General features: G+C 39.1%; 1 protein-coding gene across 5 annotated transcripts in view; it reads left to right on the forward strand.

Annotated features, from left to right (window-relative positions):
• The window catches only part of march8 (membrane-associated ring finger (C3HC4) 8), a 120,231-nt gene that overhangs the window by 73,737 nt on the left and 26,075 nt on the right, over positions 1-20,419 (forward strand). For all 5 annotated transcript variants that reach the window (XM_017725310.2, XM_017725302.2, XM_017725320.2 and 2 more), the window contains one exon: positions 14,440-14,490. In XM_017725310.2, the coding sequence (XP_017580799.1) occupies positions 14,440-14,490 (51 nt within the window). The remainder of the gene's footprint in view (positions 1-14,439; positions 14,491-20,419) is intronic.

A 20,419-nucleotide genomic window follows, 5' to 3' on the forward strand; every position in this document is an offset into this window, starting at 1 on the left:
CGTAAGCTGCATTTACCATGATAATTTAATTTGACTGACTGTTAAAGAGGCAAGAGATGACTTGTGTCCTTAACCAAGTGAGACACATGGTGCTGCTGTTTCATCACCCTGGTCTGGCATTAAACCAGTCTATTTCAATGTACTATGTGAATAAAAAATAAAATAATTATACACTGTACATTGGCAGCTGGAGTGCCTCTGCCCAGACTGCCTTGGAGACAGTTTCAGACTGTGCTTTGAAAAACACTGCCTAAAAAAAAAAATTCTTCATGTTTTCATGCTAAAAATGACAAAAATGTGGATGATATTATCAGTGTCCTCCTCTAAAAATAAGCCATAAAACAAAATGGTGTTAAAAGTAAACCATTTAAATAATGTATTCAAAGTTGTGAAATGTAGCTATTTGTCTCTGTGAAGTGTCACCTTGTTGCTAACTGTGGCAGTAGTTCACAGAAAGACAGGTTGAGTGACAATGTAGTTATGTGACATTGGTGCCAAGAGTCACCCTCTGTGGCTTTATTCTGTGGCTTTGCGTGGAGGTCTGAGGGGATGTTTGGAGCTGGCATGGTGTGCTGAGAGGTTAGCATAACTGTGACTGATTGGTCCTGGGCCAAGGCTGCTGCGCTGTCCACCATAGTGTGCTATGCAGAATATAGAGCAGCACCACACAACGACACTGCTTACAGCGTCCGTAGAGTTAGTGCCTCTGGTAACGACCTCAACTTAATGCTTTCACCTCATTTCTTATGGGCTTGCATGCATCAATCGTCCATTTACTACACTCTAAAGCAGTGGCCTTCAGCTTGTCTTGTCTCAGGACCCACGTCGGTCCTTTATTATTATCGTTAAACTGTTAAGTGATCCCTCAACAGCATTTTAACTTTCCAACCGCAAATTGTTTCACAGATAAGCCTAAGCTTCTTCTGTTTGCGTATATCTTACCGCACAAATAGTGTGATTTCTGGCCTTCTCTTCTGCTCACTTAATGCATTCTGAACATTTTATATCATTGTACTGAGAAAAGCTACCAAACTGCTGATTTTTTTTATTATTATTATGCCAATTTGATCTTAACAGTAGACTCATGTGTTACTGTTTAATGCTAGGCTACTAATGATGGGCCTTAAATGCAAGTTGTAGTGGGAAATGGCAAGTGGCTTTCAAAATTGTGCACCATGATATGTTCTGTGAACTTAAAAATAACATTTCAACTTTGATTAAGGACCACTTACCCATCACCCATCAGATGAGAACTACCGCTCCTGTGGTTATTTTAGTCCCTTTTTATATTTTATATCTGTTGTATATTTTAGCACAACAGAGGCCTGTGTTCACCATACAGATAGTACGTTGGCGTGAAAAGTTACTGTACATGCTAGTGTGTAGGCACTGTTTAAACCGCGTTAACACACATTCCCTCCTGTGTCCGATCTACAGACGGGGTTTGAAGGTTAGCCTGTTTTAGCCAGCATGACTCTTCTGCTCAGCACTGTTTTCTTTCATGTGAAATCCTGAGATCTGCCAGCTCTGTGTTCAAAAGACACATCATCGCCTCTGTTTGAAAGTGACATTTGCTCAGCTGGTGGAATTTCGGCATAGCTTCTTCGCAGTCCTTATTATCATGCAGCAATCTGAGCTACATCTTGCAACATTTGGGGGAAAATAAAGTTGTCAGCGGTGATTTTAGCAAATGCCAGCATAGCTTCTGGAGAGGAACAAGCAACTACCTTAAATTAGATGTCAGGAATTTTAAAACTCGTCAAAATTCTCTCTCGCTAATAAGATAACCACATGACTTTTGAAGCATCTGTCACAGCAGCAGCCTCTGAACGCATTCACATCTTCACAGATCATTTTCTTTGAACAGACTTAAAACTCTTACAAATGCTGAGTGCTCCATGTTTTACTTTGAGATGTTAGACTCCTTGAAGCCCCTCAGAACCTCATGAGTTGGACTCCAATAAACCATGAGCAGCTATGTTTGTCCTTTATAAATTTGGTTGAAGCTGATCAGAGATGGTATGAAAAGCACTACTGTTATTCATCAACCTGTGATGAAGAAAGGAAGGACACTTTAGCTCTTGCAGCTCATTTACCAAGAATATTTGTTGTCCAATCAGAAATTGAACTAGCCACTGACCCTTTTGCAATGTACTGTATGTAAAATACATTTGTACACAGTTTTTTGAGTGTATTTATGTTAAGTGCTGTGGTTGGTTTTTAAGGCTAAGATGGGGTAAAGAAAATGCATCTGCTGTTAAAGGCACATCAGTGACCTTCTGTGTTTGAAAGCAGAGTGGCGTACTAAAGAGAATTTATTATCTTTTAAAAAGGTTGCTGGGCTTTTGATCATTTCTTGTCTGACTGTGGTTTGAGTTATTCAGTCAGAGAACATCAGCTTCACTGGTGAGGCCTTTCTATGAGCTAAAGAAGGCTTCTTTAACTTGAGAAAACGTGCTGTTAGTTCAAATTAGTGGACATGATGCATTCTTTCAGCAGCATGTCTTACCATTGACATCCATAAAGCTGTAATTGGTCTTTGATTTAAGAGTAAGTGTTATTTTTTTCTGACCTGTTAGCAGCATTTGTAGGAGACAGTGTTACGAGGCAGTCAAATTGTTTCAAACAATAACCCTTGGTTGGACGCGGTCGATGGGTCTGAATTTAGCTGATTGGAAGCTTTTGTGTTCCATGTGCTCTAAAAGCACCATTTGATGCCACTGTTTCATTTGAAATAACAGCCATCTTGCTGTTATTGCTGTGATTGTGCGTCCACACAATGGCACAGCAGCTGAACCACAATTACTTTCCTGTAGGTTCTTTTTGCTGGATACGTCTAAATATCTGTCTATTGTTTCTTACCTGTCTGGCACGAGATATCAGCTGCTTTAAGTAATAGCTTGACAAAAAATCTAAATACCTTTTTTTGCGGTCCTCTATGGATGCTCTACATTCTTAAATCATTAACAAACTTTCTGGTGATGTCCACTTGATTGGCAACAACATTATGGTTAGGGTTAGGAGTAGATGTAGGTTTTGCCTTGTGGTTAATAGATTTAATAAACTCTTTCACATTGAACTTGAAGTTCAGTTGCATTTAGTGAATATTTTGTTGAATGTTGCATGAAGATATACTGAGCATTTACAGAGTATCTACAGTGGACCATCCAAATAAAGTATTACCCTTTTTGTGCTTAGCTCACCTTGTAGTGGATGACCCCAGACATCTTTTCTTGTTTAGTTTTGCACCGAAGGAAGTGGCTAAAGAAGCTAGCATGCTTATTCTTCACCAATTAACATTATGCTATCTGTAAATCGTCAAACACTTGCCTTAAGTTGTGAATTAATCTCAAATCGACTTGCTTCTGTGTTTTCTGACCCTTTATGAACTTTTTATCGAAAACAATGGCCAAAACTACAATATCTCAACTAAAATCAGGTAGCAGCCTGAGGCCTGATGTTTTCCTGTTTCATTTGTCCATATTAAGCTGACTGTTGTTAATTAGATTTTTCACTGATGTATGGATTTGAAGTTTGGCCTTGTCTCCTCCTGGTTGACTCCTGCCCAGAGGAAAAAGTGTGCACTACAAATCCAGATCACAAGAGATTAGCAGTTAGACAGTGGAGAGTGTGACTCTTAGGCAGCGGTGTCTGCAGGGATCTGTCGGTTCTTTGGCAGTTGGTGAGACACAAAGATGGAGGGAGTGCGAGATGGAGTGAAGAAGAGCTGGAAGGAAGACGAGATGGCAGGAGAGCGAACAGCAGGCTGAGGCAGTGCAGATGGCGGTGTGTCAGTGATCTTCACTCACTCAATGCTGATAACAACCCCAGCTCTCCAGGCAGGATAATTCAGTCTTCTGAGCGAGGCATCGATGCACTTGCCATCTTCTCCGGAACACACCACATAAAAGGGAGACGGAGAGAGCCTTAAAGATTTCACAATTATGCTCTGAAAGAACCTTACCTGGCTAAAACGGTACACGGGACCTTTTTGTACTTGAAGCAATATTGTCTCCTCTCCGTTTGTCCTTTGATTATGGTGTCCTTGACAGAGCATTGGATCTTCCCCAGTCTTTTTTAAAGCAGCAGAGATATTGTGGGGAAATTATACTTCTACAGCACTGCTATCCCCAACTTTGCAGAGCATGTATTATAAAGAGCCCTTGACCCCTGCTTCAAGCCCGTCTTTAAAGCTCCAACAAATTGCTTCAGGCTAAAGAAACTACAGACTTCAAGAGGTAGCTCACCAGGATGTTACCTCAAGGAGATTGCACATTTTCACAGCAAATAAAGAAACGTCTTTTGCCCTCTGTGCCTGTGAATGGTATTGAGTTTACGACTCACTGGATGGACTCTGGATGGCTTTCATGGATATTTAATTATTCCGCCGAATGATGGAGAGTCTCCCGTGGCTGCCCAGCTCAATTGTGTGAGTCTGTAAACAGACTTGCACAACAGAGGCTCAGGATGTGGTGACCTGAAAATGGAGGCATCAGATCCTGCCCATCTGCCTGAGTGTCTAGGAGAATGTTTCTCAGCTCTGGTGCAAGCCAGATGAGTTGTGCTAATTGCTGAGAATATGAGTGTAGCAGCACTAATTTCTGCTTTTACTGATGACAGTACTAAGCATTTAACAAGGCAGAGTCTTTCCAGGATTTCTAGCATTACACACTCCTAGGGTATAGGAGGCAAATCCTGCCAAAAAGGAAATGAAAATGAAAACAATGAAATGTAAATGCAAACCTTTTTGCCATTTCTTATTCCACACATCTGTGCAAATATCCTGCCAAAATTGAAAATGAAATCAAATGCCTTCATTTGCAATTTCATTTTTCACATGAGCATGAGCAGTTTGTGACAAAAATAAAAATACATTGAAAATGCCTTTCATTTCATTTTAGTCATTATTCTGGTTTTTCACGGCCAAATCTAAAATGAAAAAGCTAACAGCTAAAAAGCTAAAAGAGAACGCAAACTTCACTTTGGCTTTGGCCTTTCTTCATGAAATGCAGAATACATGTCAAAACTAAACTGAAAATGCAAAGTTTACTTTCTTATTTCTTTTTCGTAGCGATTGGCTGCAAATCTGACAAAATTAAAATGAAAATGCAAAATGGATAAATCAACAGCAAAGTGACAGTTTGTGATTCCGTTTTTGTTGTGGACGTGCTTTAACTGTCAGAATGAAAAGGAAAATGAAAACTAACTTCAGCGCCACCTGCTGGAGATTCACTTTTTATTTTCCCGTTTTCTATTTCTTTTTCAAACTGAGCAACATGCAAATATATGTTAATTAGCACTAGGCGGGGCTACGGGGCACATTTTAGGACATCCTCAGCCATCTGCATCAGAATCGCCATAATTCCTCAAGATAAAAGACTTCGAATCTCCAGAAAAAACACCGTCATGACTCAGATCTGGTGAAACTGAGAAAAGGTATCAGACTAAGCACAAGCCTGGTCGAGCATAGACTGGTTCATATGACTTAGAAAACTATGTGCATCTCGATATTAATGCCATTAATGCCATTTTCACAGTTTTTTCTGAGGCCGTTTGGTCTGATACCTTGTCTCTGGGGCCATTTGGTTACCAGATCTGTGACATGACGGGTTTTTCCTCGAATGGCTGGAGCTGTCCTAAAATGTACCTCATAACCCTGCCTAGTGCTAATTAACGTATATTTGCATGTTGGTCAGTAAGAAAAAGAAAGAAATAGAAAACTGGAAAATGAAAAGTGAATCTCCAGCATGTGGCGCTGAAGTTCATTATCATTTTCCTTTTCATTCTGACGGTTAAAGTGCGTCTACGACGAAAAACACTTTGCTGTTGATTTATCCATCTAGCATTTTCATTTTAATTTTGTCAGATTCGCGTTGAAAAATAAATAAGAAAGTAAACTTTGCATTTTGATTTTAGTTTTGACATGTATTTTGCATTTCATGAAGAAAAGCCAAAGCCACAGTGAAGTTTGTGTTTTTTATCATCTGTTAGCTTTTTCATTTTAGATTTGGCTGTGAAAAAACAGAATAATGACTAAAATGAAATGACAAATAAGCGTTTTCAATTTATTTTTATTTTTGTCACAAACGGCTCGTGCTCATATGAAAAATTAAATTGCAAATGGAGGTATTTCATTTTCATTTCCTTTTTGGCAGGATTTGCCTCCCATACTAGGGTGCCTTTAAATCTGTTGTTTTTGTTCCTTTGGGCTGAACTAGGGATGCGTATTTTAGCAGACGCTATTCATTAATATCTAACTGTCATTAGATGGCAGTTAATCATTAACTGCCAGTAATAAAATCAAGGATGCAACCCATCAAAATATCAGTTGTTACACAGATAGTTCCCATTCTAAAATCTGATTGACTGAACAATGTTCAAAGCCATTGTAAAATACATAATATATGTAGACTTATGAACGCACACGTCAAGTTAATTGTGTATTAATACATCGAGATATTAAAAAATTATCCAGGACCATGGAATGTTGAACTAACCTGTCCAAAAACGTGTTTAGCATGGGCTACTTGAGAGCCTGATTTTGTTTAAACAGATGGCCTGACAACTATGTTTATGATTATATGACCAAATACTACAAAGCTGTTGAAATGACCACTGAAAATTCCATGTACTAAAGTTAAAGTCTAACACTCATTACCAGTTCAAGTGTAAATGCTGTGACTGGAGCTTACTCAAAATACCTCATTAGCTCTCAAAAGCTGTCGCCGTTCATCGCTGTCATTATTTTTGTGCACCAGTGTGTGTGATTTTTCTCACACGAGTGTGGATCACACTTTCTCTCAGAGGACATGGATGAAATTTGGTACTCTGTTTTAAAGTGTTTCAGAACGCCACTATTTTTAGGTCTGTCTGGTGTTACCAACTACCTGTTGCTCCCTCATGCATACTATGCAAAATGGTTCCTTATCTTCTATGGTAAATCCCAGCCTATTCAGGTAAAAACTGTTTTTTTTTTAAAGAAATTAACCAAATGAAATTTACTGTTTTAACCCATACTATTAGTCTAACAATTGCTTATTTGTTGGAAAACAAAAAATTGCTTTTACGTCCAAACCAGCCATTAGGGGTGTCGGTCCCAAGGAAGGAGAAGAGGTAGACCTCAGAGAAGGTTTATGGATGTAGTGAAGGTGGACATGGAGATGGTTGGTGTAAAAGTAGAGTGGATAGGGCAAGATGGAGGCAGATGATCCGCTGAGGCGACCCCTAAAGGGAGCAGCTGAAAGACGAAGAAGAAGAAGCTTTTACATCCCCAGGTTGAACCAAAGCAGGAAATGACACAGTTGCATTACAGTTCCAGTTTGTTTTAGGTTCACGCTGCCATATCGAATAGAAATAATTGAATAGAAAGGTCTGATTTATGATGTACATTTGTCAGTCTTTCTGAACCATGGTGTACTTTTTATGGATATATATTTTTTTCTTACGTTATCTTGTTTTTACAATGAACAATTCAGTGCTAATGAAGAGGTGATAAAACACATCCACATGTCAAAACGGCATCAGGAACTTTATAGCGGTTCATTTTGTGTTAGGTCAATATTTTGAACATACTATTCATTCTGTCTTTGATGTGTTTTTCATACATATCTCAAAGAAACTGCACCAGAGTTCGTTTGAAAGGAGACTTGCCTCATCAGGTGTGAAGAACCTTTGAAAATGATCACATAATGTAAATTTTATATACCGATGAAAGTGTGTTCTTGGAGCCAAAGGTAGTCCAAGTTAATCCTTTTTTGGACCGTTGTATGTTTGGCTAGAGATTGTTGTAGGGCTGAAAACTTCATCTTTTTGTACATTGAAAGTGTCAATGTCAGATCGCGAGAACTGCAGATTTTATTAGACTCTAGATTGTTAACAACATTATCTTAAGTTTTAAGTGGGAAGTGGAAATTGAACCTAATGACATGTCTGCCAAATTGTTCAGCGCTAAAGCCAGAAAAAATAATTTGCTCAACGTCTTGCACCTCAAATTATTGAAAATATTCTGTTTAAATAACACTCACCATATTGGTCAGAAAAATCACAATTGGGTATTTTACTCAGTTCATTCAGTTATCGATTACTGCCACCCAAAACCACAGAAGCATCACTCTTTGCTGTTTTGTTTTAGCCTGTTATCATCGAACAGGGACGTAAAGAGACCACAAACGAACAGAGCAAGAGTTGTAACGTACTCTACACAGCGTTTGAAACCTGATTTTGTGACCTATTCAGAACATCAGCTCTCGCCTCTCTCGTCTGTTTGTGGCATGTAGCAGACACGGAGATGCTGTAATTTGGGCAGGAGGAGCATTTGTGTAGTGTGGTGCTCTCATCTCTCCTCCCTACTCTCTACACTCCACTCTTCTGCTCTCCTCTAATCATCCCCTACCCATTATTCTTGAGGACTGCCCATGCATTTGCTGCCTCATTATATTGGCAGTACACTCATGGCAACCTTGGAGCTCTGCTCGTTATTCTATTTCTGCCCGCTCATAGATCGTGCCCGATCAGCGGCAGCAGAGGCCTATTAGCCCTCACTGTTTTGCCCTTCAGCTTGGAGCAGCAGAACGCACAGAGTGGTGGACCTTTCTAGTAATATTTAGCAAACTGTGCATGCTGCAATATATGTTCCTGAGATGTTGTCATAATGCCTCTCAGAACTATTAATATTCCAAAAAGCCTCCTAGTATCGGGCTTTTGGATTTCAAGAAGGCTTTATAACACAGTTGTCCTGTGTTAAAAGGCTCATAATATACATTTTTCTTGTATTTACATTTTTTGCATGACCATTTCCTTACCGTAGAGGCTACCCAGTATTGTGCCTTATTAAAAAATCCATCAGGGAACAAAATATCAAGTTTAGCCTGCAATCCTCATAGATATTGGGGGAAACAAAGAACTTCAGGTGATCCATTCAGATGTCTGGATTGTTAGACAGACTGCAGTTATACATCTATTTCTCAACATCCAGAAACAGCACAGCATTTAATATCATTCACCAATATCTTGGCTACAGTCTGTCTGCAGCAACAACATCTCACTTGAATTAGTGGGCCAAAATGTATGTAGGCTGAATGGGTAGTCATATGTAATGTGTCCATGAGTATGACCTTGCAGCCATGACTAATTTAAAAGAGGCTATTCTTGTTTAATTTATGGACTGCATGGACTGGGGGGATTAAAAATTATGAAATTTTTTTATGATGATTAGCATACAATAATATGCATCAAGAAGCAATTAAAGTTAAATCAGTGTCTTAACAACAGCAGAAGATTCAGAAGTTGAGATGACTCAAGGCTTCATTTAACTGCCACAAAGTTTCTTCTCTTGGCAAACTATCTGCTTCTTTGAAGGTCAGATAAAAAGAAAACCTTTGTGGCTTCAGGATGCCGTGAATGCATTGAGACAGTGGATCTGCTCTCCACTGAGGTGTGCTGTTCTGACAGGCTGGAACAGACACTCAGACTTGCTCTTATCTCATTGCTGGAGTCTTCAGCTCTCCCCAGCGGGGCCTGAAAGCAACCCAGTCTGTATCTGCACCTCAGCTGATACAACCCTTAGTTGAACCCACACACACTCTGGCTCGGATCAGCGTGGTGAAACAAATGAGAGAAAGAGTGAGGAAGTGAAGACATTCAAAAAAGCAATGATTTTCTATTCTGATATCACACAAAAAAATCAGCACTAAATACAATGAGCAGTAAATGGCAGACATGCACTTGGATGCTTTTGCCGTAGATGAAGCCATTATTTCAAAAGGCAGCCGTTCCTCAGGAGCATTTTCGCCCCTACATCATTAATTCATCTATCCCCGTTTGAGCCTCCGCTCTGGGGAGAATGCAGCAGAGCTTAATCACCTCAATTTAGCCAGCCACTTTTTCTAGCCTGCTGCAAGTTCCTTTAGCCTACAGCATGAAACAGCCTTCGCACAGATGACCAGGAGACGTGTAAGAGCCTGTTTACACGTTCATACAGCAGTGTGTACGCAGCAGTGCGGCGTTTGATCATGAGAGAACAAATTCCATGACATCATAGAGGAGACAGACAAGTGACAGTTCTACACATGTAGAGACAATTCTCTCACTCTCTGTGCCTGTCTCTCTCTCTCTTCTTTCTCTCTCACTATCTCTTATGTTTGTATCTCTCTTGGTTCTTTCTTTTCTTTCACTCTTTTCTCTCTTGCTCTGTCACCTTTCCTCTTGCCTCTCTGTGTGTCTTTTCTCTCTCTTTCTCTCTACCTCTTTCATTCCTTCTTTCTGTTCTCTTGTTGTCTTTGTTTCTCTTTCTCTCTTCCTCCTTCTTTCTCTTCTTTCTTGCTCTGTCTCTATCTCTCTCTTGCTCTCTCTCTTCATTCATTTGCGCTCTCTCTCTCTCTCTCTCTCTCTCCCTCTCTCTCTCGTCTCTTTTCTATTGCTTTATTTTTCTTCTCTTTTCTTTCTCTTGATTTCTTTGTCTCAGTCTCTCTCTCTAGCATTCCATCTTTCTTTCTCTCGTACTTCTCTCTTTATTTCTTCCAGTTCTTTTTTTTTTTACCAGTTCTTTTTTCTGTTGCTCCTTCATTCTCTTTTCTTTCTCTTGTTTCTTGCTCTCTCTATTCACTTGAGGTTAGAAAGGGGAAAAGGTATGTAGTGTGAGCGCTACAGAGCATTGCTCTTTCTGTGTGTGTGTGTGTGTGTGTGTGTGTGTGTGTGTGTGTGTGTGAGTTGTGGATCTTTTTGGTCTCTTGTGGCTGAATTTTCCTTCATTCCAAACAGAGAGACCAGCGGGGATTTAACACACAGTCCTCCATCACTGCCATCTCCATGGTAACGTGTAAGGGCAGGAGCTGTGAGTACGGCAACGGAGTAATTAAAGATAAAGAACATGTCCTTCTGCTTCTGCTCTGCACCACAATACCTATACTGTCTCTATCCCAATCGCCAGCAAGTGCTCAGACCACTGCAGTTCATTTCAGTTTTAAGAACAGTACAATTGCTCTTATACATACTTTCATTCATTCATTCCAGGTCTACAGAATGCTCTTTGATGTGAAGGTATTCTCATGTGAATCAAAGCAAGATCTACACTTAACTTTTTTGTTGTTATTTATTGTACGCAACCTTGAAAGTACAAGCCTAAACTGGCCAAATTAACTGTGGATACTCAGTAGCCCTCTTGATACTAATGAGCCCTTGCAATGAAAAACAATATGTATGACATTTTTTTACAAAAATCATGTAAGCGTGGTATGGCTTTGTTTGATTCCCCGTATTTAAAATAAATGGGTCACTAAAACAAATACAGTTTGGCTTTTTAATATAAAATAATATAATACGTTTTTTTCAGTGGGGCGGGGCTCAGTTGAAGACTCGAAATATGTATTTTTTGTTGTTTTCATGAAGTGTCTCAATAAATGCATTTTAAACCTTATTTACATGAATTACCTCAAGCCTTGTGAATGTAATCATATGATTGTGACCGCTAACAACTGAGGAAAATGATTGCAGTCATCTTAAATAAATGCAATCTCGCATATTATGTAATGATTCTGACAGGCTTAAAAACTATTTTTCTGGACAGTAAGTCTGTTTTAGCATGAAAACAATATATGACATTTGAATAAATCGAAAATAAATATTGCTACAGTACAAAGTACTAAGTTCTTTGTAGCACAACATATGCTACCCTGGAAGAAGGAAGGCAGAAGTGACGGTTGCAGCAATCATTTTCTAATATATTTGACACCTACTAAACCAAAGACTGGCCACTTTTCAGTGACTTGTAGCTAAACTTTTCAGATGTTTTCTAAAACACAGGCTTTTCAGTTCATCAGTCTCTTTTCTGCTGCTGCTCATCCATCTTCTCCTTTTCTTATTTCCACTCTGTTCCTTTTAACGGTACCCACTCTGCCGAAGCCAAAACAGCATCAGCTGTCTCTCATTAAAGGCAGCACGAGGAGCACCTGAGCCAAGCGGGAAAGAGAGCTTGCTGCTCCACCTCCCCATCACTGTCCCTGCTCTGCAGTTTGGCCACAGGGATCAAACATAAGACGTAGTACTGTGGCCTTGCTGCAGACCAGGAGACAGGGCTTGGGTCTTGGGCACCATCCTCATGCTTTTCATGGCTGTCGCTCTCTGCCTCTGTCTCTGCCTCTTGCGGCTGTTGTTAGCACAGGTTTGGGTATTAGCTTCCTGCTGCCTTTCATAGCTGTTGTCAGTACCCAAGGGTCGGATGCCTGGCACATTCTTGTTTTCTAAAATGTTACCTTATTAAATGTTTAGAAGAATACAATGAACACCAGCCATTACATTAATTTGTTCATTCCAACGCCACCATGCCTGCCAAAATTCCTTGATATATTACTTTAAGTATCATGTTAGTATTGATCAGCTGAACCATTTTTCAGATTTACTGGTAACTGCGAACAGCAGGCTTCCTTGAGGAGAGGTTTGGAAAATGTGTTTGGAGGCCTCTCCTTGAGCAAGTTGTGTACAGAGCTTGACAGATGCTAGCAGGCCACAATCAGGACATTGTGAAGTTGGATGATGGATGTCCTCTTGCTTGTATGTGGCAGAGTCTGGACTATGCCTGTTCATAATAGATTACAAGACAAGAAACAGAACATATAAATGTCTTGCAGTGTTAAAACCAGCACAAGTGATTGAGTTATGTTGCCTGGTAGAGGTCTAGACACCCATGTGTGTCTTATGGTGAGAGATAAAAGCACTGATCACTCTGCTCTGTCTGTTTTCCATTTGTATAATAATTGTGGAAATTTGCTTGACAGGCTTTTGTGTTAGTCGGCGCTGTATGTCATATTTAAATCACCACACAGCATTTGCCCCTGCAGTATGCTAATTGCAAAAGACTGTAATTATCACATTTGATGTAATAGTACACCAGGTGTAGCAAAATCAAGCATTTGTAGTTGTAACTGCAGCACTCTGCACTCTGAGCACTCCAACCAGTTTTAATTGCATGTGCTGTGGGTGTGCAGACCAATCTCAGGTGGTCCAGAGCCCCCTTTTCAGCGTGCAGGCTTATTTTGTTATTTATTCATTTATTAATGTTTTGCCATCACATTTTGATCCAGTGCTTTGGTGTGAGTACCTTCTACCTTCACAGTTCATCGTAAGGGTTGCAATTCCATGCTTTTCTACTTGACCTTCTATCCAGAGTATCTAGGATCTACCAACCAAACAAATAACATTCTACCAATCTACCAACCTAAAAAAAACACCCCACACACTAAATGTTCATGTATTGTCTTTTACATGTTTTTTATTTTAATTACTACATAATGATAATATTATAATATTTTTTTATTTATATAGCACTTTTCATGCTGGTGTCAGCTCAAAGTGCTTTACAGACAGATAATGAAGTTAAACAGTAATGCAAGAAATTATGTATTAATTTAGAATAATAAGAAAATTATATTAAGAAGATAAATACCACAATATGTAGAGTTTTAATCAAATGGCAAGTGTTGTTAGGTGCTTCTTAAAAATGTACACTGAGCTTGTCTAATAAAAGTGAACTGAGCTCCACAGTTTAGAAGCATAATAATAGAACAAGGCCTTGCTATGTTTTCTGTATTTTGCAGAAGGTCAGTATCTGCAGATCTAAGATCACATGTTGGAACATAAACAGATAGACGCTCTGTGATGTAAGCAGGTGCTTTAAGGTTTTAGAGCTTTAAAATCTATCCTGATTGATACAGGTGGCCAGCGCAGTAATTAACATAGGGTTATATAAAATGGTTTATGTTTTGCACATACTTTTTCTCCATCCATTTTAGTAAACATAGTACATAACTGTGTGCTCACCAACAACTTATTTCTTGAGATATATTGAGTATTCAGTTGGAAAGGTGCTTATTAAATCTACTTGCCTCTCTACCCCCCAGACTATGTGGCACAGCTAAGCCTGGAACCTGTACTTACATAAACTTGATTGATAACTCTTTTATAACTGAAATCTGGCAATAGATGAAAAAATGGAGAGGATACAGAATGCTCTAGAGTTTTTTTTGGCTAGCCACTGTTGGATACTCTGCCCTGATGATGCCTGTGCTTCCTGGCTAGTTTTAAGTGTCTGTTCCTTAAGCTCTAGGGAAAAATCAAGCAGTTGGCAAACATCGATGACTCGAGCAATACATGCCCGTTTTAAAAGGACTCATTTCATCATTCCACATTATAATAATTTGCGGTTTCTAGTTTCTGCATAAAAAAGTATGCTTTCTCTTCATCCAAGCTGACAGCATTACTATTCTAGAGGGTGTTGAACATACCGTGAAAGAGATGCCTCAGACACTTCAGAAGGAAATTGTATTATTATTAAGGCATTCCTAACTGGAGGTTGTCATTTTTCATAGAGCCAGTACACATGAAAGTTTTCCTCCTTTGAATCGTTTCTGTAATAACATGTTGTCTTTCTTTTCTTCTTCTCCACAGAATGACAAGCCACTGGGTCATTCTGCAAGCAGGTCCAGCAACATTTCAAAGGTATGGAAATCTGTTTTCCTCTGCCACTCCTACGCAATGTTTGTTTATTTGTTTGCTTCTGCGTGCATTCATGTAGGTGTGTATGTGAGAGGGAACAGCTGAGCTTTCCAGGGGGTCTGCACCTGCAATTCCCCAACTAGAGCTCATCCCAGACTGTGACGATTGCAGAGAGACTTCAGACAGGGTGTTTATTAACTGTGTGGCTCAGAAGATTGATGGACAGAACGTTTTGTGAGAACTCGGAAGCTGAGACTTAAGAAAAAGCAGAAAACCTCTCATGTTTTCTAATCGTGGCGAGCTAAAAATGAATAACTTATGACAACCACCAGCTAAATCATCCCTGAAAAAGTTACTGTAAATACACTAATTACAATAACTTACAGGGGCCATACAGACCTTAAGAACAGTTAATAAAAGACTCACTTTTTTCACATACACAACAGCAGATGATACGCTAATGGATGAACTTGACACTGTGCTCTGTTTTGCCTGAACCTGACCAGTTTTTTTTTTTTCTTTTTCTGCAGTGCAGTTTTTATGGAAATGATAATAAAGAGCTGAATCCTGACTATTTGACCTTGTTTCCCACATGCTGGATGCTGTAAAATGTCACACGCTCAGAAATGCATGCAATGTGTCTTACACTTGTGCATTAAAGCACATAAATGTGTATCTGTCAATACACCATAGTATCAATATGCATATTTCCTCAAACCCAGCCACAATAAATTGTGCTACTGATACTTTGAACACAGCCTTGCTTGCTTGAACTTGCTTCACTGATTTCTTCAAAAAAAATCTGCATAATCAATTCATTAAGATGTAGATCTAGTCACTCAGAGTGGTTCGTTGTGAAATACTCCATTCCAGAGTCCAAATTGTTCACAGTGGTGGTGATAGGAAGCAGATGTCTAACATTTATTGCCTCTAAAAGCTTCCTCACTGAAAGTTATTACATGAAATGGCTATGGCTACGTGGCCTGAGGCCTAAGACGTTGTTGTATGTTAATTTTTGAGAAGGTTTTGTCCTAAAATGTAACTTATAAAAGCTATTCATGTTGGAGGGGAACAAGAAGGCTGTTATAAGGATAAAAAAAATGTTACATATATAACCCCAGAAGACATGTAGGTTCACTGGTCTTTTTGGATAGTAAATAAAATTACTATATATATATACTACGATTTCACATCACACCACTCTGAATGACTTTGTTTACATCTCAACCATTCAGTTATCTCAACCAGAATTCCCCTGAAACGTGTTTTTTATGTATCTCCAAGGTTAGCTGGTGCTCTCTATTTGTAGTGTATACATGTTTAAGGATCAGTGTTTAGCTGAAACACACATTTGTCCAAAGCTGGATTAAACCAGTTGTGTTACTGTAACTCTCACTGAATTCCCATGGCTTCTTGTTTCTTGTCACAAACAGCAGCCACTCTGGAATTTGCTCTGAGATGAGAAATTGTTCTCACACGTTTTTCATTCACTCAATCCAAACTGCCCCTCAGCCAAATGGTCACTGGTTTCAGTGTTTACAGGCACTGCAGGGCGGACAGGCGGGCATTCTAGTTGTGAGTTCATGCTGGGATCAGGCCTGGCAGCCACTTTCACTCTGGCATGGATCTCTTCCTCTTAGTGCAGATTTAGTGCACTTCTGCGCAGCAATGAGCCTCTTAGCAGATAAAGCCTTTACATGTGCTAATAGATGTCAGGGTCACCTGTTTGGCGTAATGCACGCCTGGCTCTAGGACAGAGAGGTCCTGCTACTGAGACTCCACCACTCTCGCCTGACTGTCTGATTACCAGTGGTTATTTTTAATAGTTGATTAACTTATCAGTTATTAGTTGATTAGTAGTCAGCTAATCAAATTGTTATGGATTTTGTATTTTATTTATTGTCAGAATAACTGCATGTATTTTGTAAAAGCTATGATTAGGGCTGTCAGCAATTACTTAAATAAGCTCAGTTACTTACATAAAATCAATTTCTTATGGAATTTGAAATGATTAGTTGGCACGTTGCATGATGATAGTGCATGGTTTGGTGTCTCTCTCTTCTTAAATTAAGATGCAGAGCCTGATGCACATAATCATTTACATATCTTTTAATATTTTTTTTATAGACGAGTGCAATGTGGCATCCCTGAAGGCTCTGTTTTAGGGCCCTTGTTGTTCTCCTATCATTTACAGCCCCCAGAACAGACCATCTTTAAACAAAATATTGTTTTTCACCTTTGTTATTTTCCAGGCATAAAAGACATAAAAGCCTGGATGTTCAGGAACTTCATCCAGCTAAATTCTGATAAAACAGAAGTATTGACCTTAATGGTTTCTCACTGCAACCAAGATTTACACTTAAATACCTTTGTGTAACACTGGACCCTAGGTTGTCATTTGAGTCTAATCAGTAATATGTGTATGATCATGTTTTATTACTTGAGAAACTTATCCAAAAAAGACATTTACTATCCCTACAAGATGCTGAGGAATTAGTTTTCATAACTGCTAGATTCAACTGCTGTAATGTGTTATTGGCTAGTTGCCCTGCTGTCCCCTTAAACAGGCTCCAAGTAATTCAATAAAGATTTAATTTAAGATTATATTAAGTAAATAAGTAAGATTTATTACTTTGCACTTTTTATTTGTACCGTATTCAAACGTTTTTGAGCTAGAACCACAAAATTTTGCGAAATTGTAGAGCCTATACAGGAATAGTGCACATGTGGTTTTCGTGAAGAGTTCATCCAGACTTTTAAGATTCAAGTCTAACTGCCACAAATGTTATAAGGGACATCTCTCACACTGCCCCTCATAGACATGAATACATAGCAGCGACCTGTGATGTCAAAGCAATGACCTAGTAACACCTTAGCAACAGCCTAGCAATGCCTTAACAACCAATACTGAATACTGTAGCAAAGACCTAGCAACATTTTAGTAGCCACCTCGGATTCCATAGCAACAGTCTTGCAACAACTTAGCAGCCACCTGCGATTCTATAGCAACAGCCTAGCACCACCTTAGGATACCATAGCAGTGGCCTAGCAAAGGCACAGGATTATATTATAGTCTATATATTTGAATTTAATTAAATTAAATCTTTTTTTTCAAATGTTTCTTAGTTTATTGCTGTCCAATCAAATATTTTGGACTTTCCCCCCTGAAGTATTTTGAAAAGTCATGTTTAAGTGTATTATAATCATAGCTACAACCCTGACATGACAGTGCACTATGGAGTGTTTTTAGTAAACAAAGCATTAACAATAAAAAATACCCATCCACAGTTTTTCATAAATCAACATTGCTTTTGTCTTTCTGAAAGTAATGAGCAACACCCTTTGTACTGGTCACCCAGAGGTGATAACACAAGCTGCACAGACACTGCAGTACCCATCCTTCTCTGTTTGCCTGCTCTTTTCACAGTTATCCTAACTGTTTGTCTTCATTTAGCCTTGGAGCACTGTGTAGAGCTTTATTTGACTGTTTACCTGCACTCAGTGTAAGGCCTCTGCAGCAAGCCCCAGGGGAAGTAGGACCTGATCATTCTGCAACCACTTTATCAGCAGCAACATAAATAACAGAATAGATGTCCAATTCTGCTTGTTACCTGTTCAGTTCTCCATAAACAGCAGCATCCAACCAGCAGACAGAAGCACATATACGTTATTGCTCTCACATGCGCAATGCATGGGAAGAGTTTGACTGCTGAAAGCTTAGAGAAGCCTGATACTGATCTGCTGAGTATTTCTGTCAGGACTGGCATCTCGCACTCTATTTGTTCCCTCCCGTCATTTTCTGCACGACTTACAATGTCTCTGGTTGCCTGCAATTGGTACCTGTCAGTCCAGCAATTGCTCCAAATCTCAGATGCTTCTGAACAGACTGTTCTGAGTGTCGCTGCCCGTGTGTTGTGTATAAATGCACTCTCTTCATTCAACGTTTCCCATGTATTAATTTACATTTCATTGTGATAAGGGCATCACAGACCTTCACTTCGCTGGGTCTGTGTAAATGAAACATCTGTTTTCTCTCCCCATCACCTTTTCTGTCACACCCTGGTGATTGACAGCCCTCTTCCCCAAAACACCATCTGCATGCACTTACTTTTAATGCTTCTGTAAACATATGCCTCTTAAATTGAGCAGATGATCGGCATAATTTGTATTTAGCTCAATATGCCCAAATAAGTCGTTGTAGATTTATGTGCCTCTCCAAGCTCAGTGAGTATCATGTAGCGTTGTAGATGCGTTTCATTTTAATATATTACTTTCAGTAAAGAAAAAAATCTACAATAATAATATTAAATTATTCAGGGGATTTAATTAGGTGTTCTTATAAACAGCCTTTTCACAGCTCATAAAAAGCTCTTTTGTTCTGCTGCTTTTTAGAGTCATGCTCGAAACGCAGTGGACATGGATAAGTTAGCTAACTTGGAAAATCATTAGATGTGTATACAGAATGAGTAGTTATGTATTATCCTGTGTTGAAGCTGGAAGAAAAATGTTATGTGATATTGTACCATATGCATACTAACTAGAATACCACTCAAATTACTGTGCAGTGATCCTAGAGTATTATTTTATTAGTATTATTTTGTAAAATCTTGTATAAAATAGCACAGACACTTTAAATGAATAGATTCTGTACTATTACATTGTGTCCTTAAGCACAAACAATCTTTTAATAAATAATTAACCTTCCTGAAAGAAGCCAATTTACAGAAAAAGCTGAGAAGTAGATGACTGAGAAAGGAATAGTGCGTCTAAATGAGCAGTTTAGTTTGTCTGCAGGCAATGTGAAATGTTAAGTGCCTGGCAGGAGGGCATGGGAATGACTCCAAACAGAAGTATGGCCATCAATAAACGTGGCCATGCGTGTTTGTGTGCACGCGGAGTCCTGCTGGCAGTGCCTTCTCCTGCAATCGGGTTTAGACTTCTCACTATCCCCTGCCCTCCTCTGGGTGCACATTAGGTCATGCTAATGATGGGACCCAGGCGGGTTCGTGGAGCGGATAATCCTAGCCAAGACTGATGGGTCAGACTCTGTGCTGTGTGTTAGGAGGAGCCTCTCTGAATACTAACCAAACACTCTACCAGGGCTGAGGTGGCATGAAAATTTCCTATCATGAAAATCCATGCAGAAAATATTCATGGTTTTCATGATTGTCATAAAGTTGTTAAAATTAGGGATTTGTTCATGACCCTTAATGTTCCCATTCTAATTTATTTACCGCTAATTGCTGGATTGCTGATTTTTATTTATTTTTATTAGACTTGGACTCACATTGTGTGGGCTAAATGAACACACAAACACCTGTCTAGGACTCTATTAGCAAAAGTGAAATATAAATAGCATTATATTTATGTGCTGTTAACATTTCACTGTAATGATCTAGTCTCCAATCTAAGTGCTAGATTACAAGAAAGCCTTGACCTTCTCACCCCAATAAAAAGGAAGAAAAGCACACACACTCTTAAAAAAAACAAAAAAAAACAGATAAATGCAGAAATACACTGGCTTAAGAGAATTGTCTTAAATCAGAGCACTTATGGAGGAAAACCAAACTCTCAAAGAGCAGATCTCAGTCTATAATAATGCTATGAAAGTATCCAGACAGTCATACCTCTCAAGTGTAATCAATAGACACAAAAATAATACCATAATCCTTTTCTTCCACCATAGACCACCTAATTACCCCAACTTGTCTCTTAGTGCGTTTAATAATGATTTATCTTCTCATATCTGTGAAGAGTTCGCAATTAATTTCCAAAATAAAATAGACCTGATACGACAGGGTGTAGCTCAGCAGACTCAAACAAGCTCCTATAATGTTCCTGCTAAGCCACCTACATCAGCAATGCCATGTTTTTCTGTTATGAGCTATGAGGAGCTCACAATTATTTTAAACAAGCTGAGTTCATCCACATG

Source organism: Pygocentrus nattereri, chromosome 5 (genome assembly GCF_015220715.1).
Source record: "Pygocentrus nattereri isolate fPygNat1 chromosome 5, fPygNat1.pri, whole genome shotgun sequence".
Taxonomy (NCBI): domain Eukaryota; kingdom Metazoa; phylum Chordata; class Actinopteri; order Characiformes; family Serrasalmidae; genus Pygocentrus; species Pygocentrus nattereri.